This window comes from Sorex araneus, chromosome 10 (genome assembly GCF_027595985.1).
Source record: "Sorex araneus isolate mSorAra2 chromosome 10, mSorAra2.pri, whole genome shotgun sequence".
In the NCBI taxonomy this organism is placed as follows: Eukaryota; Metazoa; Chordata; class Mammalia; order Eulipotyphla; family Soricidae; genus Sorex; species Sorex araneus.
The window spans coordinates 23,633,112-23,656,364 of NC_073311.1; the positions used below are offsets into that span (position 1 = coordinate 23,633,112).

General features: G+C 36.9%; 2 protein-coding genes across 22 annotated transcripts in view; one reads left to right on the forward strand and one right to left on the reverse strand.

The window, feature by feature from the left end:
• ACSS3 (acyl-CoA synthetase short chain family member 3) overlaps window positions 1-11,183 on the forward strand; it is a 186,800-nt gene extending 175,617 nt beyond the window's left edge. Inside the window, exons 14-16 of the mRNA XM_055118199.1 lie at window positions 8,018-8,117; window positions 8,198-8,373; window positions 9,267-11,183. Of these exons, the coding sequence (XP_054974174.1) occupies window positions 8,018-8,117; window positions 8,198-8,373; window positions 9,267-9,335 (345 nt within the window). The 3' untranslated portion in view covers window positions 9,336-11,183. The remainder of the gene's footprint in view (window positions 1-8,017; window positions 8,118-8,197; window positions 8,374-9,266) is intronic.
• Window positions 11,184-11,948: 765 nt separating this feature from the next.
• Window positions 11,949-23,253, reverse strand: part of PPFIA2 (PTPRF interacting protein alpha 2) — a 469,663-nt gene continuing 458,358 nt past the window's right edge. For 18 of the 21 annotated variants that reach the window (XM_055118486.1, XM_055118484.1, XM_055118483.1 and 15 more), the window contains 6 exons: window positions 23,121-23,218; window positions 21,860-22,035; window positions 20,972-21,040; window positions 16,957-17,116; window positions 15,766-15,857; window positions 11,949-13,357 (listed from right to left, as the gene is read on the reverse strand). In XM_055118486.1, the coding sequence (XP_054974461.1) occupies window positions 15,799-15,857; window positions 16,957-17,116; window positions 20,972-21,040; window positions 21,860-22,035; window positions 23,121-23,218 (562 nt within the window). In that variant the 3' untranslated portion in view covers window positions 11,949-13,357; window positions 15,766-15,798. The remainder of the gene's footprint in view (window positions 13,358-15,765; window positions 15,858-16,956; window positions 17,117-20,971; window positions 21,041-21,859; window positions 22,036-23,120; window positions 23,219-23,253) is intronic. The other 3 variants (XM_055118496.1, XM_004602703.2, XM_055118489.1) reach the window with 1 other exon arrangement.

The following is a 23,253-nucleotide window of genomic DNA, read 5'->3' on the forward strand; positions in this document are numbered from 1 at the left end:
GGGAGTCATGTTTATTTTTTTTGTTTTCTGGATCAAACCTATCAGTGCTGCCCTGGGCTTACTCCTGGCTCTGTGCTCAAGGATCACTCCTGGTGGGGCTTGGGGACCATATGAGAAGCAGGTATCAAAGCCATGTTGTCTGCATGTAAGGCAAGTGCCTCACCCAATGTGGTATCACTCTGGCCACTGAAGGTTATTCTGACCAAAGTTTCATTGTTTGTTTTCCAAGCAAGCAATTTTATTCGCTATTTTAGACATGATTACTTTAGGATTGAATATATTTCCACAGAGCGTGTATTCAACAAAGATGCCATGCAATTTTGATTCCATCCAATATTAAATGAGGACTGGATTTGGATAGTTGTAAAATCACTGAATATTTCCCTGACTGCTGATCTGAATATTAATGAAGATTTGAAATCTGACAATTTTCTAGTTGATTTTGGTGTCAGAAGAAATTAGAAATCAGTCTTTCTCCCACTGCAGAGACAGTCTTCCACCAAGAAAAATAGAAATGTATAAGGGTGCTTGATTTAAACTAATTTAGCACTGTCGTAGCACTGTTGTCCCGTTGTTCATCGATTTGCTCGAACGGGCACAAGTAACGTCTCCATAGTGGGACTTGTTACTGTTTTTGGCATATCAGATATGCCACGGGTAGCTTGCCAGGCTTTGCTGTGTGGGCGAGATACTCTCAGTAGCTTGTTGGACAATCCGAGAGGGTTGGAGGAACAGAACCCTGGTTGGCCATGTGCAAGGCAAACTCCCTACCCGCTATGCTATCGCTCCAACCCTTAAACTAAGTTAAATACTAAAAACCATAACTAAAAACCTGTGTAATTTAAACCAATAAAGCTCTGAAATTGTTTAAATTCATAAACATTTACACAAAAATGGCAATATTTCAGAGATCATCAATGGCAAGTTTTTATTAGGCATATTTTCACTTGATGATCACCTTTTAACTTGTGTTACATGGGGAATACTTAAATGTCAACTCACAGCAGATGTCTCATGGATCTTATATGAAAAGAATCATGAGTATTTCTTCATTTCTTACCCCATCTACCCTCTCCCCTGGACATCTGATGGGCTTCATATAGACAGTCCAACCAATGCTGCCAAGATATATTTTGATGCATTTCCCATTTAATGATTTAGAATTAATTTTTTTGGTATGTAAACATCATTTAAGGAGCTGATATAGAAAACTTACCCTCTTCTTTTATGTAAGGTTTCTAACAGTTCAATACAGCAATTTTAGCTACTATAGTAGTGCATATCATTTAGAATTTATGTTTAATGCTGGAAAATATTCTTGTGCTTTTTAAGATTGTTCACATTTGGAAAAGATGAGGGATTATATTACATAGGATTTCTGATTTTTCTCTCTTGTTGCTTACTGAAATCCAGTTAATATTTTCCATTCACTTCTAAATGCTATGATTGTCATTAGAATCATAGTGAAATTAAATAATTAATTAATAATTAAAATAAGACGGTCAAATAATAGAAGTTTTGATGTTCAGTCTCATTAAAATTATAGTCTGAGGGCTGCAGATATAGTGCAGAGGTTTAGATACTCATCTTGTATGCAACCAATCCAGGCAGTCTGTGGGTTCACATATGGCCCCCCAAATTTCTGCCATGAATAACTTCTGCATGCAGAGCCAGGATTAAACTCTGAGTACAGCTAAATGGAACCTCCCTTCCCTCACCCCCTCAAAACAGCAAAATCAAAACAAGAACTTATAGTTATACTGGTTAGGGAATAAAATACCTGGATGACTGAGTTTTTAAAAATAATGTTGGAACCAATAAATTGGTGCTTAGAAACTCAAGAACAGAGGTGTATATATGAGTAAACACTTTAATAAATGTCTTTTTGTAAGGTAATTAAAAGTCTGGTTAGCCAGTAAAACAGTTTTTCTTTAGGGAATACTAAATGAGACAATTGTTCAATCCCTGCCACTCTGCATGCTTCCGCCAGCCCTTCAGGAATGATTCCTGAGCACAGATCCAGGAATAAGCTCTGTTCAGTGCTGGTTGTGGCCCAAAAACAAAATTACAAAAGAATTGGGACCAGAGCAACAGTACAGCAGGTAGGGCACTTGCCTTGCATACCGCCAGCCTGGGTTCAGTCCCTAGCAAGGCATGTAGTTCCCCAAGGCCAGCAGGAGTAAGCCCTGAGCACTGTCGGGTGTGACCAATCCCCATCCCCCCAAAAAATGGAAAAATTTTTTCATGGGGTCCAGAGAGATAGTACAATGCGTAAGGTACTTGCCACACATGCAAGTGACTGTCATTTGATCCCACACCACACTGCCAGGAGTGATCTCTGAGCACAGAGCTAGGATTACCCCATAAAAATACCACAAGGTGTTGCCTAAAGCCTACCCCCTACCACACACACACACACACACACACACACACACACACAATTTTTAGGGAGTTTATCATTTCTCCAGATGTACTGCATTTATGTACACAGCTTTTATTTCCATCTATACATTAAAGATTTCAAATGTACATCTGCAGATTGAGTCTTCCAGCAGCTCAGGCAATAACTCAAAGGGTCAAAAGTATCATGTCTTGCATGCTCAAGGACCCATGTTTGACACCGACCTTAGTGCCTCGTGAGAATCACCAGGCAGAGCCCTAGAAGCACCTGAGCACCACTGAGTGCGGCTCTGCTTGGCCTGAGCACTGCTAGGCCCGAGTAGCATCACATCGCAGGACTGAGCACCACAGTCTGGCTGGACTGCCAGAAAAGTCCTGGTAATTGGCTCAGGCCTTCATGAGCTGCTAGGAAACTTACCCTCAAACACACAACACACACACACACACACACACACACACACACACAGACAGAGACAGAGAGAGAGTCTCAGCCTCAGATCCAGCAACTAATGAGTTAATACATGACAGTTTCACCCAGCCTTTACACTTAATGGCATTTTCTGGCTTAGAAAGTATACTTCTTCTGACTAGATGCTCAAGATAAAAAGGTAAAAAAAGTAGTCCTTTGACTTCTTCCTTCACATCCACTTTATCATAAAAAATTCTCCATTTTACTTCTTAAAAAAATCTCTAAGATCTTTATTTTTTATGTTACTGTGCAGTTATGTCTGCTACAGGAAACAATGGTTTCCTTGCATAAACTGTGATATCATAATTCTTTATTATGAAATGAAAACTCAACATGTTTCTGAATTTTTCCAGTCCACGCTGAATTATGAGACTAGTCTGAAAAGGTAATAGATTGTATGATTCCAATGTACCATATTTTAGAGACATACTTTGAAGAGAGTAAACGCATTGGTGGTTGCAGGGCTTAGCAGGATATTTGTCACGAATGTGCAGTTCCCAGGCACTTGGACGCCAGTGAAGTCACTGTAAGATGGTAGAATGTGAGACACATGTCATCAACCTATAGAAGGTAGCCAAAAGAGAGCTCTAGTGTAAACTATTAATAAGGTATATAACCATATGCCAGAGCTGAGTTATCAATTAAAACAACATAGCACATGGGTGAGGGATTTTCTAAGTGGGGAAATCTGGGCATATATAGAGGCAAGAGGTATATGGGAATTATGTATTATTCATTTGGAGTATTTTCCTTTTTTTTTTTTTTAGAGGGCAGGTATGTGTCACACCCAGCTGTGATCAGGGCATAACCCTGGCTCTGCTCTCAGGGATCATTCTTAGCTCAGGGGACCTATATAGAACTGAGGATTGAACCCTGATTGGTCGTGTGTAAAGGTAAGGCTTTACATTTTATCTGTGATGCTTCCATTCTGATCTGAGGTGAAATTATACTCAGAGAAAGGAAGGAAGGAAGGAAGGAAGGAAGGAAGGAAGGAAGGAAGGAAGGAAGGAAGGAAGGAAGGAAGGAAGGAAGGAAGGAAGAAGGAAGGAAGGAAGGAAGGAAGGAAGGAAGGAAGGAAGGAAGGAAGGAAGGAAGGAGGGAGGGAGGGAGGGAGGGAGGGAGGGAGGGAGGGAGGAGGGAGGGAGAGAGGGAGGGAGGGAGGGAGGGAGAGAGGGAGGGAGGGAGAGAGGGAGGGAGGGAGAGAGGGAGGGAGGTAGGAGGGAGGGAGGGAGGGAGGGAGGGAGGGACAAAAAGTCAGGAACTGACACACATACACAACAACAACAACAACAAAAAGCATCCATTCTGATGTTGCATCTGCTCAACTCTGAAGGTACTTTCTTTCCTTTTCACTCTTGGAAATTTTAGCACAGTTCCTCTGTACATCTGCAACTTCTTTTCCTTTTGAGTTGTTACTTGCTTTCTGTTTTCCGGCTCTACTAGTTTTATATTCGTTTTTAAGATACATCCACATTCTTCTACAAGATTTTTTCCTGCTCTTACTCTTGACAAATGACAGCTCAGGCCTCCTCCCTGCTCCAGCTCCCGTGAATATGTCTTCTTCATGGACACATCTTCATGAAAAGCATCTAGGTGGCTGATGTCTTTTGGCCAAGCATTTTCTTTTGTGACATCTCTTGTATGACAAAAAAAAAACACACACACACATTTTATAGAGCCTTTCTGACTAGGCTTTCATAAAAATTAGATAATCGTCATTATTTAGTAATGTCACTCTCTCCTACTGCATTCTAAACTATAGGAAAAATCCTCTTTTTTTTTTTTGTTCACTTTTGTTCAGTTTTGTTCACTGAGGGAATGAAGCATGAGCAGAGGTGAAACATAGAAGGGTCTAAGAAAGTACTAATAGAATGAAGAGAGACTGAGACCTCCCAAATGTGTACAAGGCATCACCATCACTAAATCCTGTTAATCATCAGTTTCTCGGGCGGGCTCAGTAACCTTTCCATTCATCCTTTCCCTGAGATCTTAGAAGTCTCTCTCCACTCGGCCCTCCCAGTGATGTCCCACTGGAGGCTCTTTCAGGGTCAGGGGAATGGGATCCAGCTTGTTACTGGATTTTGCATATGAATACACCATGGGAAGCTTGCAAGGCTGTCCCATGTGGGCAGGAAACTCTCAGAAGCTTGCCAGTTTCTCCAAGAGGGAGAAGTAGGCTATAAGATATCACTTCTGGGAGCTCGCCTTTAAGTCTCTGGATGTTGACCATTGATGGAATTACACACACCTGGGTTCCCCTGCCAGTACCTTCATGCATGAGGCTCGTCTCAACCTGTGGAGAAAGGCCTTGAGCATGGCTGTAGCTAGGTTCTGGTGGTCTTTGGCTGCCGGGAGCTCTGCTGGGGGGGAGAGGGAAGCTGGAACCCACCCCCTCCGAGGGGCCCCGGGGAAGACAGCCAGGCATGAGGGCAAGAGACTCTATGTACAAGGCATAATATATAATATATATTGTACAAGGCATAATATATATTATATATATGTACAAGGCCCCTCTCCACACATTCGGACAGGCCTCATGCATGAAGGTACCGGCAGAGGAACCCAGGTGTGTGTAATCCCATCAATGGCCAACATCTAGAGAGAGACTTAAAAGCAAGTTCTCAGAGCGTGATATCTTTTTTTTTTTTTGAAGTAAACAGATTTTATTTAGAGGCTTTTTGAGGGAAGGAGGAAGAGATAAGTGGAAGAGAGAATAGTAAGAGTAACGCGCTCAAGAGAGAATGCGGACTTCTCCAAGGGTGGAGAGAGCCCCTACACACATCCTAGCACTAGACACGAATGCACAAATGTACACATCTCAAGAGGGGAGATTCAGGCGACACATGTGCTCGGACACATAGGAGCAAGCAGCACATGGGCTCAGGCAGCATATGCGCACAGAGCATGATATCTTTAGCTTTCTCCCTCTGGAAGAAACTGGCAATCTTCTGAGAATTTCCTGCCCACATGGGACAGCCTTGCAAGCTTCCCATGGTGTATTCATATGCAAAATCCAGTAACAAGCTGGATCTCATTCCTCTGATCCTGAAGAGCCCCCAGTGCAACATCGTTGGGAGGGCCGAGTCAAGATGGACTTCTAAGATCTCAGGGAAAGTACGAAATGAGATGTTACTGGGCCCGCCCGAGAAATCGGTGATTAATGGGATTTCGTGATTCGTGATTTCGTGATATATGTGTGTGTGTGTATATATATATATACTTTCCTACTTATTAGAAGTTTAGCATCACTGAAATATATATTCAGCCCTCAGAGAAGTGCTTATCTGAACATCTAGTTAAAGCCTTAACACAGGGCCAGAGAAGGTATAGCAAGTGGTATGGTGCTTGTCTTGCACACAGCCCACTCTGGGTAGGTTTCGGAACCACATGGGGTTCCCTGAGCAGCCCACAGTGATCCCTGAGCACAGGGCTAGGAGTAGAACTGAGCAGCTCTAGGTGTGGCTCAAAACAAGAAAGTTGCATCATAAGAGAAGTGGTTTGTTGAAACCTAAAGTTCCCTTTTTTTTAAAAAAATGTTATTCCACTTTGTCTACTGTGAGTCTGAAAAGACAATGCGTTTGCTTTTTTTTTCTAAATAAAGGAAAACTGCTTTTTCTTTTTTTTTCTTTTTAAATGTAGGAGTACTGCTATTTATTCAGCTATTGATTAAACTGATTGAGTTGGGCATGAAATCCACATTACTTTTTTTTATTCAGAATGTTAATTTTATTTATTTTTTATTACTTTTTAATCCCTGTGAGATACAGTTACAAATGTTTCCTGTTTGAGTTTGTCATACAATGATCTTCCACCACCAAGGTCCCAGTATCCCCCCATGCCACCTTCCCCTGCCTCTATGGGAGACAATCTCCCCTGTACTCTCTTTTGTCTTGCTTGGTATGAATATTCCGTTGCTCATAGATTTGCTTGAGTGGGCACCGGTAACGTCTCTCATTGTGAGACTTATTGTTACTTTTTTTGGCATATCGAATATACCATGAGTAGGTAGAATGTCGAGCGCTCCTGGAATTTAAAAATTTTAAATAATTTGGGTCTGGAAAAATCTTTGCAGTGAGCTGCTCGGTTTGGAGATTCTTCTGTGTGTCTCTGAATCATGGCCAGAACTTAGTAGCAGCCTCGGGCAGTTTGTGGGAGTGACCTCCAGGGTCCCACGGGGGATGGGGGTAGGCGGGTGATGAAAAGGACTGGCCTGTGCCCTGACTTGATGCCTGGAATTTGCCATCACTGAACCCACATACCTGCACTTCTCATTGGGTTCTGGAATTTGGCGGCTGCCGGGGTTTTTAGGGGGCAGGTTTGCTTTTTAAGACACTTGAGAGTGTCATGTGAGCATATGAAAATGGTTCTCTGAGCTTATGTTGATGACAAGGTTTCACTCATTCCATGTCCAGACTTTTTTTTTCAAATCTTGGAAAACTATCTGGATTGGTAGTTACTGAAGAAAAAGAAATGCTCCGACCATTGCTCAGTAACAGATACAGAAAATAAAGTCACTGTTTAGTTATGGTGCTGCCTTGGAATTCTCTAGAAGGTATGCTTAAGGTATTCATCACTCAAACCAAATTGCACACCGCTTTCTGTGTTGATAGGCCCAGTGCAATTGGTTTCCATTGGATGTCAAATTCTATCTTCCTGGCCTTTATTAAATTCAATAATAAAGTGATTATTTATTAAATGGTCCTAAATTTATAAAGTGATCATTTATTTCATGATCCTAACTTTTCACCGCAGTAGAAATGTATCACTGTATCACTGTCACTTTCATCCCATTGCTCATCGATTTGTTCAAGCGGACGCCAGTAATGTCTCCATTGTGAGACTTGTTTCACTGTTTTTGGCATGTCAAATATGCCACGGGTAGCTTGCCAGGCTTTGCCATGAGGGCAGGATACTCTTGGTAACTTGCCGGGCTCTTCTAGAGGGGTGGAGGAATTGAACCCTGGTCAGCCCCGTGCAAGGCAAACACCCTACCCGCTGATGTGAATTAATTATGAACTAGTAGTAAATTTCACACAGCTAGCTATGAGATTGCATGTTCTCTGGCACATATTTTTTTAGTTGAATGTGTGTGTATACAATGTATAAGTGTGCATATGTATTCTAAATGAATGACTCTTCTTCTTCCAGTCAGTCCTTTCCCATGGCACTGTGGTTGACTGCGCTGTGGTTGGCAAGGAAGACCCTTTGAAAGGCCACGTCCCTTTAGCACTGTGTGTGTTGAGAAAAGGTGAGAAATTATGTTCACCTCCTTTGTGTTCTTTGCAATCAACTGCTCATTCAAAGTTGACACCGAAACTGTCTCCTTAGATATAAACATATCGGAGGAACGAATTCTGGAAGAAATTGTAAAACATGTCAGACAGAGCATTGGGCCTGTAGCTGCTTTTCGAAATGCTGTGTTTGTCAAACAGTTACCCAAAACCAGATCTGGCAAAATTCCCCGGTCAGCGCTATCCGCCCTGGTAAATGGAAAACCCTACAAGGTAAATTTCAAGAATGCCTAATGTTGACTGGGCACTGATTTTTCTTGGCAACTTATTTGGCAGAAACAAAGTTTCTTAGAAATTTATAATGGGTAGAAAGAAATTGCATTGTCATTCTCTATTTGAGAGAAATGAGGATTTTGGAAATTCCGATTAACTAAGACAATCAACTTCGAGTACAAGAATAAGAATGTGACAATATTTTTACTGTTTGCAAATATGTCAGTTCTATTCAAACTTATGGAAAGTCATTCTTAATAAATTAAACATTTATTTCCTTCAGAGTAATTATTTATGGCTATTAACAAACAATTGAGGCAGATTGTATTTTAAAAATTCTAATTGATATATATGTTAGCTGTCTTATTTTGGACGAAAATCAGTTTAGGAAATTAAGCTGACTCAATTATTTGTACTTGGCGGCCAGGAAGGGGCCTGCAGAGAGAGGGAGAACACTGCAGATAGGGTTCTTGCCTTGCAAGAAGCTGACCTGGGTTTGATCCCTGGCACCAAAGATCACTACTCCAGCCATGCGAGGAGTGATCTCTGAGTGCAGAGCCAGGAATAAACCCTGAGCACCGCCAAATGTGGTTCAACTAAAGTCATCAATTATAGGTCAGTTTTTAAAAAATTGTGTGCATATTATTATACTTGAAAAGATACACATATTTCAAATCAAGATCTTATAAGAGAGACTACCATCTAGTATCCATATAGTAGTTTTGCTAATTAAACAGATTACTAATTAAAGAGAGTTTTGGTTCCAAGGTCCTTATTTCTGGATATTTTCATATTACTACTGTGAGATCTGAGGGAATACAGCATTGCATATACTTGTTCAAGTGAAAAGGATGAAAGGGAGAAAATTCATAGAATTCCACTTTTGTTTTCAGATAACTCCTACCATTGAAGATCCCAGTATTTTTGGGCACATAGAAGAAGTACTGAAGCAGGCATCATGAGATTTTTCCTGTACTTATTTTTTTAAAGTCGATTTTCTTATTGGATTCAAGTTTTTAAACAATTATTCCTAGAAAAAGTTTTAAAGAAAAATTTTATGTGCAAAGTGAAATGTGAATTGTAAAGCTTCGTCTCAAAACGGTACTGAGAGACACCAGTGAAGATCCTGTGTCATCTGTTTGATTACATCCAATGGCCTGTAACATGCCTCTTTTGAGATTGTCCAATACTTAAAGAAAATTATACGTAATGTTGATTGTGAACAAGTTTATCCTCTGGGAACAGGAAATATAGGGCACATGACCGGCCCATTATCCTGGGTCACACTGGTCTGTGAGCATGTGGCACTGGTGGCCCATGAGCCCCGCTAGTCAGAGCTCTGCTCATTGTGGGCTGGCTCTCAAGCACTGCCAGAAATCGCTCCTAAACATAAATTTAAAAAAAAATTTAAACTGGTCCTTCTGAAATTAGTCTTCAGTGAATTTCTCTCTTAAGTGAATGTGAAACAAATCGTGTGTCAATTTCTGAAATTAAGAACCATCAGTTTTGATCCCAAACTTAAAACTCAAGGGGAAGTCAGGAAATAAATTATAGTCTTTCCAAGAAAAGTAATTTTTAAAAATCTTCTGGAGAGGACTGAATATGTGGATATTTCAAACAGATAAAATGGAAAGTAATAAATAGGCAATTATCTGGACCGATGATTTTCTAGGTAGAAGAAATATCTAGTGATACATTTTTGAATGAAGATTGGATATCAGGGTATACGGCAATACTTTCAGATTTGTTACTTAGTCAAGAAATCACCTGCCTGGTAGGTAGCCTATACGTCATTAAATCTAACCTCCTTCTTATAGAAATAAAGAATCTTTGAAACGCCTCGTATTGTTTTAGGTTCTTAATTGACTGTATGTTTTTCTAAATAATTTCTAGCTTTCTATGGAAACAATAAAATGATGTTGAAATGGGACAGACTAGAGTGGTAGTTCTGAAAGAAGGAATGGCAACTGATGCTTTGCATTATTCTGAAGACTGACAATTTTCAGGAGAAACCAAAATTTTCAGATCTTTACATGAAATCCCAAATGTTTAAAGTAATAACACACTGAAAAGGGTGATTTGTCAAAGCATCTCTTCATTTTATGATATTAAGATCTTATGTTTTCTTCAATTCTGTGTATGAAATCCAGGACATCACCTATGAGACATGCGTTCTACCCACTGAGTCATTTCTAGGGGAAACTTATTGAGAATTCTAAGAAAATAATTTGAAATGAGTTTTTGTTGAAAAACTTATGTAGCAAGTAATTAAAATATACTGATATAGAAAATTAAGTATTTGGTCTACTTTGGGTTCTATATAATATTATAATTACATAACATCTATCTATTACGAAAAACTATTACGAAAAAAAACATTTAAAAATTTCGATAGTATACCATGCCATTAAATATTTGGTGATTTCCAAAGTATCATTCTATCTCTCAGTCCATCAGGAATATTACTGTTAAGAACATCTTTCCAAATCTGATAGTCAATGCACATGAAATAGATGTGATGAAAACAAATGAGGGTTTAATTGTTAATGTGTTAATATTATATTTTATGATCTTACTTTTCTGGATATGACTCAGCTCATTTGAAATGCTAAAAATTCCCCAGAAATAATATAATTTGCAAGGCATATACAGACAGTCCCAAGAACTGTGTGAAGGTTCTGTCTCTGGTTGTGCATATTTATCTGATAATCAGATCTGAAGGAACACATCAGCAAGCAGGCTTGTGTTATTTTCCAGTAGTGTGGGATTAGAAAACATCACACAAGACTGGCTTTCTCTTGTACTGACTTAGTAAATTCATCTCCTTTGCTAGGTCAAAGAGAGGATTAATATTTTTTTATGACTGAACAGGAGCACAGAGGTAGGTATAATACCCCCAAGCACTTCCAGGTGAGGCCATCAAACAACAAAACAGTACTTTATATATATACACATATATGTAAACATATACTGTTTTCTAATTGCTCATGTTATAAGCATATGAATGTGTTTTACATTTTCAAAAGCATTTTTATTCATATAAAATTAATTTCATTAACATGTGAAAACTCATGTTCTTAAATGAGCAAAAAGAAGATTACTGAGATTATAACTATAATCTAGCAAATGGATCTTAGACTCCAAAGAGAACTATTTTGTACACTGAAGAGTGTCTTATGATTTTTAAAGACTTTTGAGGTCTTTTGTAAAAATCTGTATATAAACTTTATTATGAGTGATCTCTCAAGAGATACTGATTATGTAACTGAATTGTGATTACAAGATCAAACAAATCTAATTTAAATGATTCTCCTGTGTCAATTTCTATATTTAGTATCTATATGTGCCGATCCCATGTTCAGAGGAACCTCGAAGCTATTTCCTGTGTGCTCAGGCAGTATTTGTACAAAATTTACAATCATCCATATAAGCGAGTTTACTACTCCCTCTTGTGGTAGACTATCTTTTGAAGTAAAATTATACATCAAAAGTCACTAAATACAAATGCTTTTACTTAGAGTTTAAATTGATTGTTAAACTATACGTGACTAGAAAACAAAGCTTAAACAGAGAACTGGAAGTATTTTTTTTTTATTGACAATGGAGAGGATTGCTTTTACCATTACCTTTGACTGAATCTGTTCAACAAAAATGGACATCAAAACAAATGTAATGTACGTGCAAACATAGCAAATCAAATACAAAAATGAAATTACTAATGACAGGTCTTGCGCTTAATAAGATCAAGCAGCAGAAAATCAGCAGTTAAATAACTGGTTTTAGTAAATAGATTTTACTTTGAAATCTCCCATATAAACAAAGAATAAACAACAGTAACACCACCGGATAAAGTCACAGGGAAGAGATTACTCTTCTATACTTTTGTACACTATATATGTTATTCATTCTGTCTTTCGTTTAATTCCTCTGATAAGACTGACTTCAGGGAAGTCACAAGGCCATCTTGGCTAAAAGCTTATAACATTAGACACGAGTCTGGCTAATGCCCTGTTACATTGACAAAAGGGAAGAGTTTCTGGGGTTTTGCTGTTTCCAGTTGAAATGAGCCTCAGACTCTGCAGTGATTGACATTCACTGAACAGTTGCTGGTTGGCAGTTCAAGGTATTTGAATGAAGATGTGGATCTTAGTAAAGAAGGTGTTTTTTTTTCTTTTGTCCACGAGTAACAAGAGATGTTTTATCTTTATAAATTTTTTTTAAATAATTGCTTTGACTCTTGTAAACAGTTTGGTTTTGTTTTATATTGAAAAGGAGAGCAAGCTATCACAGTGCTATTTCTAAAGATATAGGACATCCCTGATTGCCTTTAAAGGTCTATTTTTGGCTCCAGTTCCAGGTTAAATCATTCTTTTTTTTCCTTTTTTCTTTTTTTTTCATTTTTTTATACATGATCAGAGGCAGGTTTTCAGCTTTAAGTATTGACAGACTTGAAGGAGAAACATATAGAAGCATAAAACATGCTCCCAGGAAACATATTGTTTTGACTCTTACAATTCAAAAACTGTAAAAATGGTGGAATGGTAAAATACAAACAGTACTTGGAATTTTCAAATGTTTGCACTCAGGACTCCATGAACCATATATTTTATTTTTTAAAAAAATCATATTTATATCCATTTACATAAGACTTACACATTTAAAAAGAAATACACAGTAATACATAAATGCCTAGTATATTACAATAAAACATGAAAAAACAAGTGGCTCCATTTAATAAAAGCATCTGTTGTACAGAATTTATGATGTGGATGATGCTTATTATTCAAATGACATAAGCATTTTCTTACAATTGAAGTAAACTAATCAAACATAGGTTCTGACTCCCCCCACCCCCCAATCCATCTTCAGCTTAATAAACCATCATGTGGTTATTTCCTTGGAATTGAATCTTCACAAAGGTTTCCACTGCTCGTCTTCATAGATGGTAGTGCACTTTAGGTAGAGTAGACTGAAAAGACGACATCTAAAACATGTTTAATGGACATCATTAGTTCACGGAAAGACCAATACTGAAAATTTTTCTCCACTGCTGTTGGGGACCTTGCATGCACCCTCCCTAATTCTGTCCTAGGAGTTCATGCATAAGATTTCCTTTAGCATCTCATCAATAGCCAAATGTCGTTATTAGCATTTGCTCTTCTCCAATTTGGGTCAGACAAGCTTAATAACAATTAGTTGCTCAATTTAGTTGACTGCAAAGGAATTTACGGAGAAATGTTAGCAGTCCTTGTGAAAAATTTCTGGTTCATTCTTTAATAAATTGATTTGACCTGACCTATTCCTTGGAATAGGTTTGTATTCTAGTTTGTATCATTTAGAGAAATTTTAAATATTTACTTGTGTCAAGAAGCGTAATGATAGTAAATAACTTATTGAAAGGATTTTGTTGGTTGTGAGGCACTGCTGAAAACTTTCAATCATAATGTATTCAAGGAAAAGCTCACAACAACTATTCCTGATACAAAAGAAATTATAAGCAATACATTGTGAATTATTTGAATAACTAAAGGATGTTTTCTCAAAATGAAGATGAGTTACCCTCTTGTGACTTTAGTTTAAAATTACCTTCCTCCCATTTAATGGTGAAAATTAGGCAACATGAACTAGAATGCCATGCACAAAGTATAGACTGCAGATAGTTAAAGGGTAGTTCTACCCGTCAGTCAAGAGCTATGAAGCAAGCACTACTCATCGTATTAAATAGTCATTTGTAAATTAGTGAAGCATTCAGTTCCTGGGGAAATTATCATGTTTTGTGTAGTATTTTGGAAAGCCTCTTATTTAGCCAAATTATTATATACTTTAGATCATGCCTAATTAGAAGCCAGATTGTATACTGTAATTAAAATTTTAATGTTAGGGTTTTTTTATTCTGAAATTAAGTCTCTTATCTAAGAGCTTTTTGTTTGATCAGCAGCAGTTTCAAGTAGTGACCCAAATAAGGGAGTGTATTAGGTCCCAAAGACCAACAATACATTGCTTGGAGTTTTCAGTACAAGGCAATGAATAAACAGCACAAGATGAGCTGTTGCCCCAACTATGATTACTTTCACTCTTCATCTCTGCACAGTGGTTCTAAATATTGCTTTATATTTTCTTAAATATTAATTCATTGTAAATGGTCAATATTTTGGTAAAGCACAGTTTTATTTATTTATATTTTTTGTGAAGTAAATAGATTTTCTTTGGAGGGTTTTTGAGGGGGAGAGACTGAGAGGGAGAGAGAGCGAGAAAGAGAGAGAGAGAGAGAGAGAGAGAGAGAGAGAGAGAGAGAGAGAGAGAGAGAGAGAGAGAGAGAGAGAGAGAGAGAGAGAGAAACGCGCTCAAGAGAGAATGGAGAGAAAGCCCCTAGACAGAAAAGGATGACAGTGCACATCTCAAGATGGGAGATGTGGGTGACACATGTGCTTGGTCACGTGGGAGCAAGCAGCACATGGGCTCAGGCAGCATATGCGCCTAAAGTACAGTTTTAGATTAAAAGTGCAGAGCCAGGAGTAACCCCTGTGCATTGCCGGGTGTGACCCCCCCCCAAAATAAGCAAAAAAAAAAAAAGAAATTTTGTGTATTTTTGTGTTTAGGGAAATGTTCATTGATAGACTATTTTCACACCAAGTTTTATATGGCTTTAGAAGAAGATTCTTTCATTGACTATTACTCTAAAAAAAAAAGTCATACCTTAGGATTTCAAATTAAGATTTACTGTTAGTTCTGTCTTCCATTTTTATAAAGGACTTTCATTTTTGAGCCTATGCTAGCTCCAGTTACTTTAAGAATTTCTTTTCACAATTATATTACATTGATGAAAAGCATCTAAAAAGCTCAAAAAATTCAGCTACACTTTTGTTTGTAACATGAAATCTTACATTATTTTCCTATCCTTGACACTATTTGACTGTGTACCTACTCAAAAATCAATACCCGCCTTTTTGTGCTTCTTTCCTTCCAGAAAACAGTCACATAGGAGCATATTTTTCTATAAGAGCCAACTCATTAATGAATGGCTATGCACATGTTAGATGTTTAATGCTACTAAAAGCATTAAAAGACAGATATATTAAAAGCATTAAAAGACAGATATACTAAAAGCATTAAAAGACAGAGTGGTAGTTACCCACTGAGGTCTAAAAGGCCATCTTTGGACAGGCCTGATGTTTAGACTTTATGTATAGCAGAGAATGGAGATAGGAATGCCTAGATTAAGAATATATATACATATATATACATATATATATTTCCTTTTCCATCCTCTAGCTTTCCAACTAACAACTCCATACAGCTAGATGTACCGAAAATGATATGTCATTACCTAAGTTTTTTTTTTTGGTTTTTTTTTTTTTTGGTTTGGTTTGTCAGCCAAGGAAAACTACTCACAGCAAGTCAGTGCTGCCTCCTTTGAGTGGCTTGTCAACATGAGTATGTGCGAACAGTGGAGTTGTCTAACCTCTGCAGTCTTGATGAAGCAACTGCAAATGGAGAAAAGGGCTTTAGAAGGACTTGATGGTTGAGAAAGAGTTTTCCCCTGTCAGAAGGGAACCTGAAACATATAGACCTTCTTTCTCTAAGATTTAAGCCATTCAGATTCCTTTTCTCTAGAACAAGGTTCTACTAGAAATGCAGACAAAAGTGCTCAGCTGAGCTTTTGAGTTATATTTCCCTCCTATGGTGGACTTCTCCGCTCCAGGTACTGAAGATCTCCTATACTAATTTTAATCATGTTAAAGTTCTCATGAAATTTGCTAACACGTTCCGGAATATTAATAGGCTAGAGGAGAAATGGGCATCAAACATCATGTTTATATTGGAATAAATTTTAAGGAACTTGGCAGCTATAGCCTTCAAAAAGACACACGAATTCCAGGTGTTTGTCTTAATAAATTGAGTGGTGCTATTTTGTTGTAATGCTTGTCAGGTAGAAATGTGGCTTTGTACTATTATTCCAAAGTTGTCTCTCCTGCAGAAAGGCCATTTTCCTTTGTGATGTACATAATATATATCTAATGTCCACAGAAGGAAATACTAAATAGAAGTTACTATTGGTTTTGTCTTTGTTTTATTCTCTTCACATAGTTGTGCTTATTCATTTAAAGCCTGATTCTGTCAGAAGTGAAAATATCTGACAAGTCTTAATATCTAAGATGAATAATAAAATTTGGCATGTTCAATCATACAAGTTGATAGAGGAGTTAATTTCCATTTACTATGGAAATGTTGTCCAAATCCAGCCTCTAACAAAATAAAATAATTTATTTGGAAGTAGAAGAGTAAAGAAACACAAATCATGCAAATGTTTATCATTCTTCCTAGGTGTGGACATTAGCCAAAATTGTCCTTTTAGGATAATTTTTGTAATGTGAATAAAGTGCAATGAATTCATGCAGTTGCAAGTTACAAGTCTGTCTTTTTGTTTTGTTTTGTTTTTGATGAAAGCAAAGTAAACTTCAAGCAGAGCAAATCAACTGAAGAAAAAGTCAGTTCTAGAAAGCTGTGCAAGGTCATAGAATGATACTAACATTCACTAAACAAGCTTTTTACTTCATATGTAAAAATGTGAAACTACTGTACCATCAGTTGGCATTTTCCTTGACTGCCCAGATGTCGTGGTTAATCTAAATCCAGCTGGTAATGTTTCTGAGGATCCAGGCATCATACTGATTCCATGGACTTCACGGGGAGGAAATTGTCTTCTCCAGGTCGACCCACGCCTGAAATTCTTATCATCGCTCTGCCAGTACAGAGTTAAAATTTGATGTAATGAGAACAAATAAATGAGTCTGTGTGCCTCAAATTATGTGCTTAGAAGCATGCAACACTGATTATTTAAATTTTATGTAAAATAAGCACATATTTTACATAGTTTGGAATACTATGGTTTAAAAGTTTCACCAATTCCTAAATATGAACACAGGAGATATAAGAATATTTTAATAAAGAATTTATGTGAGACAAATTAAGGGCTTCTACCCCTGAAAAATAAACATTGAAAACAAAATCCCAAAGTTTTTCCCTATAATAATGGACATGCTTTACTACATGATACAGCATTTGCATTTATGATGTGTGGTGATACATTTAATTGAATAAACTATTGGGGAAATTGCATTTGACTCATGCACATAAGTAATTACTTCATAAATTTCACTTTCATGCACATAAGATACATTTTGAGGAATCTACATTTGAGATAGCTTGGCATACATGACCTCATGATCACTAAAATACTTTTTACATATAGGAACACGAAAATTTTATTTGTTTTATCTGATATTGAATTAACTAGAAACTTGTTGACAGACCTTAGTAGTTTGGGTCTTTTAATGAACTTCACCTGTCCGTTAGATACCACTAAAAAGATCATGCTATCTCAAAATGCTGTTTAGTAAATGTATTTTTTGGTTGTTGATTGTGTTAGATCTCTATGCTATAACCTCTTCCATCTTTGTATATACACAAATTGCTCACACAATACATTTAAATTGTCAAGTAGCAAAATGTAAATTAGTGTTTTACCCAATTTTGCTACTTGTATTTAACTCTATGAAAAATAGTGTTTCTTCCTGAGTTTATCTCTGGATTCAAGATTAAGGTTTTGCTCTGGAAGGACTTCCTATTTCCTGATATGTACTAGGTATGGTTAAATGTAGGTGTGGTTGGCTCTAGGTGTGGTTGACTTCACTAGCTGACATGGTTGCATTTGGGCAAACAGAACACAGAATATAGAATTTGCTTATAGGCTATCTAAATCAATATTAAGGTAAATTTTTATTGTTATAGGTAAATTATTCTATATGACAGTCTTTATTTAATAAAATGCTAACTTAAGTTTCACTGAAAATAAGTTTGAGAAAAATTAAATTTATGCAATTATATGTATACATTTATTATACATAATCGGGGTGTACTCCCCACCCCGAGCAGAGCTCCTGGCGGCTGAAGACCACTGGAACCTAGCTACAGCCATGCTCAAGGCCCCTCTCCACATGTTCGGACAGGCCTCATGCATGAAGGTACCGGCAGAGAAACCCAGGTGTGTGTAATCCCATCAATGGTCAACATCCAAAGAGAGACTTAAAAGCAAGCTCTTAGAGCGTGATATCTTTAGTCTTCTTCTCCCTCTGGGAGAAACTGGTAATCTTCTGAGAATTTCCTGCCCACATGGGACAGCCTTGCAAGCTTCCCATGGTGTATTTATATGCTAAAGCCAGTAACAAGCTGGATCTCATTCCCCTGACCCTGAAAGAGCCCCCAGTGTGACATTGACATCCTTAGGAGGGCCATCCCGAGAGAGACTTCTAAGATCTGAGGAAAATGATGAAATGAGAAGTTACTGAGCCCGCTGAAGAAATCAATGATTAAGGACGGGATTTTGTGATCGTGATATGTATACATTGCTATATTTGAATTCCTTTATTGATTTTCTTGTCTTGTCTCATTTTGGTTTTGGGCCACACCTGGTAATGCTCAGGAGTTATTCCCGGCTTTGTACTTCGGAATCATTCCTGGTGGTATGAAAGGGAAAACAAAGGATGCCGGGATTCAACCTGGTTGGTTGCATGTAACCACTGCACTATATCTCCAGACCCCTGTTACAGTTTTCTAAATGTTGTTTATATTCGGGAGACATATTATGGTTTAAGAAATACCTGCGAATATTCTTCTCACCTGCTAGCCAGGCTTTCCATTGCCCTAGACATCATAATACTTGTAAATGTGGAAAGAAACAGAATTTGTTAGTGTGACTTCTTTGATTTCTTAACTCTTGGAGTCACTGTTGTATAAACATAAATGGTTTGCAATTTACAAAACATTATATGTTTCTTTGTAGCAGTATAAAATGCCCATGATGCATGAGTTAAAGACTGAAAAACCAATGATTCAAGAGTTTATATCACAGTTTCCTACCTTAGTTCTTCCAATATATTGCTAAGGAAGAATGTTAACAGGAAATATAGGCTACAATATCATGGGGAAATGTTTCCATGAGACAATATTAAAACCTCTTAATTGAAGTTAAAGTTTGCAGAAGCACAGCAACATTTCACAATTTTTAATTTTTTTCTTTAATCTAAGTGTGATTAGCAAGGTCACTGAAAAAAAAATGTTTACTGATTTGGACAAGATCTTAGAGTATTTTTGTTTACACTCAGAAGCAGAAACAAGGACAACAAATCAAGGAAAAATGAGAGTAGACACCATCCTGGGTTTGAATAATAAATCAGATCTTATGTTTCAAAATGTTAAGAAAAAAGGCAGATAGTCAAATCACATTTATACCTTTCCACTAACTCCTTTCAGAAACAGCACTATAACCCACCTGCATAGTGCCTTCAATGTAATATTTCTTTCTTTTTTTTTTCTTTTTTTGGGTCACACCTGGCATTGCACAGACAGGGGTTACTCCTGCTCATGCACTCAGGAATTACTCCTGGCGGTGCTCGAGGGACCATATGTGATGCTGGAAATTGAACCCGGGTCGGGTGCATCCAAGGCAAATGCTCCACCCATTGTGCTATAGCTCCAGCCTCCAATTTAATATTTCTTTTACAATGAACACATGCGGCAGATCTTTTATGTTTTGAATTAAAATTCCCTTTGAAACATGTAAGCAAGGAGAATTAGTGTATAATTGTGCTTATGCAAACTATAACAAGTTGTGCTTATGCAAATTATAAAAAAGATCAAACAATTTTTTTAATTAAAGTTAGTTATTAGTGGTTCTTAAAATCTCAATCACTATTTTGACTGGACATGGATAACAGGAAAGAGAGTTAACTTGTTCCACAAGGGGCAACACTTGGGTTGTATTTGAGCAAGGTGACCTGGATATTGTAAATTATTTTAATCAATTTGCCATTATAGTCAAAAACCTCATGCACTTTGCAACACAGAATCATGCATCTCTCACTTTTTCATAACACATTCAGGTTTCCTTCTGAATGATTTTTCAGACAGTGTAAAAATCTCAGAAAGATAATTAAAATCTATAGTATCTATAATAATAAGGTTTTATGAATTGTGATTCTTCATATTGGAAGTTACCATTTTACAAATCATTTAATCATGCTTATGTTACATATGAGGAGTCTTACCCTTGATATGGCTGTTAAATCTAATGTATATTAAAACATTACTCATCTGTTATTAATAAAAACTCAATGATACCTAAAATCACAAAAGCGTCCTATTTATTGAAAGCAGTTTTTCTCTTCATTTTAATATCCTTAAATTTCCCTTGAGATATACTGATATTGAGGAAATAATCATATTTCTATTAAAAAGCTGAATTTATCAGGATGAGTGTTATCAATGATTATAATTAGAATGGTGTTCAACTTTTTTTCAATCACAGTTATTAAAATGAAAGTTTGCATTTGAATTAGTGTTCTTAACTACTGATAGGTTACTTATGAATTCATAAATTTTTCAACACAACAGGTAATAAAATTTAGCATTTTAGAATCATTTGAGGGAGAAATCCGATTCATAGAGCAAGTATATGATTAATTTCTAGCACTGTTTCTTGAAATTCATTTTACTAATACTCTCCAAAAGCCCATTTAAGTGATGGATAAAGACTTACTTCATCTAGTCGCCGTTCAGTACCCAGGGCCAGGAGATTATTGTATTCCCTTTCAAGAATCTGCCTTGCCTGTTGATATCAAATTATAGTTACTATCACCGCAAGCATATTTTTTTAAATCATAGATTACATCTGAGAAAGTATTCAAACCCACATTATGTACGAGATATTGAGTGTATTTCTTTTAATTTTCCTTCCATGTCTACAAAGCCCCGGTAAATTTTAGCTATAAATAAAAGCTAGGACAACTTTCTTCAGTCAGTAAAGAGTAGAGTTTCATGAAACATTCAAGGCTTTGACCTTGCACTGTTACTTTTATCGGAATGACTGTTTCAGATTCATTTTGAAGTATGTTTTTTAAAAAAGATGAAGCTGGTTTGCCAATATTAAGTTTCTGCAGGTAGCTCTCAAGCTTGGCCATTGATCATCGTTTTGGAAGTTTTAAATTATTAGATTTCTTGAGCTTTATATTTTGATACCCACTTTTTCAGGCCTACTGATTTCAGGCTTTAAAGAATATGTGTGAGTCCAATAACTACTCAGGTATGGAATTACTATATACCTAATGCTATATATGTGTAAAATTTAGACTGGTAAAGTTATTTCATCTCAAGCACGGACTAATAGCCATCTGGCAGGGAGTGTTTGCATGAAGCTGACATTTTGGTGGGACATTTAATCACATCATCTCTAAATCTTGTCTGCTTCATTTTATCATTTCACTTTAGCTTCATTTAGCTTTAATCTCATTCAGTAGCTTGAAATTAAAGCCCCACTGATATATTTTAAAGCTTGAACTAACTTTCATTCATTACATATAACCAACGTTCCCTGTAAAAGTTTAGTTTCTCGCTAAACACAGAACAACGACAACACACGGAGGCTTGCCTGGGTGTTCTGTGTTGGGATCTGCAATAATAAAGCTAAGCTGCTGTAGTCAAAGTTCTCATCCAGGGCTATAAGGGATCCATGAACACCACTTTCAAGAATATTATTTGCATATTCTCGAAGTCCAATTGCTTGTATCCAGCGAATAACTCGATCATTGCTCCACACCAACACATCTGGGAAAATAGATGCATCGTTTTAGGCAACAGTATTTTGCATAAATATGGAAAACTACTGATGAAATGAGTCAGGTCAACGTTTTTGCTAGGTCAACACTTCTGCAGCTGGCCTCTTATGGGATAATTATTTACTGTTCTAATGATTAGGTTTTTCTATGATTAGCCTAAATCTCAATTTTAAAAAAATCAAGGTTATGGCCAACTTGCCTTCTCAGCAACTAATGTGATAATATCTTTAAAAAAAATATTTTCATCAGAAAATCAATGCAAAAGAAATCAATGTCATCGTGACATTATCCTTTATGAGGGTTTGTTCCTTTTTTATTTTACTAAGTATCCAAGTATTTATTATATGCCATGAATGATAAGAACAGCATTAGTCATGCTCTTAGCTGAAGGTAACAATAGCCAGTTGGCACTGGCTAAATGAAGAAACCGTTTGATTATCTTCTGTCAAATGAGTACAGAGGTCAGTGTGCTTGTTTTGATAAAATAGCTTTGCAAAGCTAGACAAGATCTAAAATCTGACTTTTTATTCTGTCATTTTCAAAGTGTGTGTGTATTAATCTTTAAGTTTCTCACCTCTTGATCCTATCTGCTTGCCCCTGCTCCAAACTACCTTTTTAAAGAAGTTAATTTTTAAACTTTTTTACTGATTTGAGATTTTATGTGTTACAATATAGTGTTACAGTACACTAATGATGGCTTCCTGTGCACATAATTCCAATACCACACATATCACTAGTGTACCCACCTTCTTTCCCAAGGATCCTAAAGCCCTTGCCTAAGAAAGCCCTCCCTACTAAGCTAAGTTGTGGGAATCAGTTCTCCTGTGTGTTGCCTTGGGTCGTTTATTGCAATCTTGATGTGTCTCTTTAAATCTCACATATGAGAGAGCTTTTAGAAATCTATCCTTTCCTTATGACTGATTTACTCATTACAGTGGCCTCTGGTTCTATGTGTGCTGTGGCAAATTGCATGATTTTAGAACATTTTTGTGTCTTAATGACTCGTGTACCATGCAAGGTCATAAAAGCGAAATATACAAGCCCCATAGGTACTTTATAATAAAGATACATTACCTTTTATTTCATGTTGGGATGCTTCTCGTCTTCTTTCTAATTCTTTTCTGTCATAATTCAACCTTTTTAAGCACATGATTCCATATTGTAAACTTGTTCTGTTATTATTTTTTTAAAGAAGAAAACATGTTAA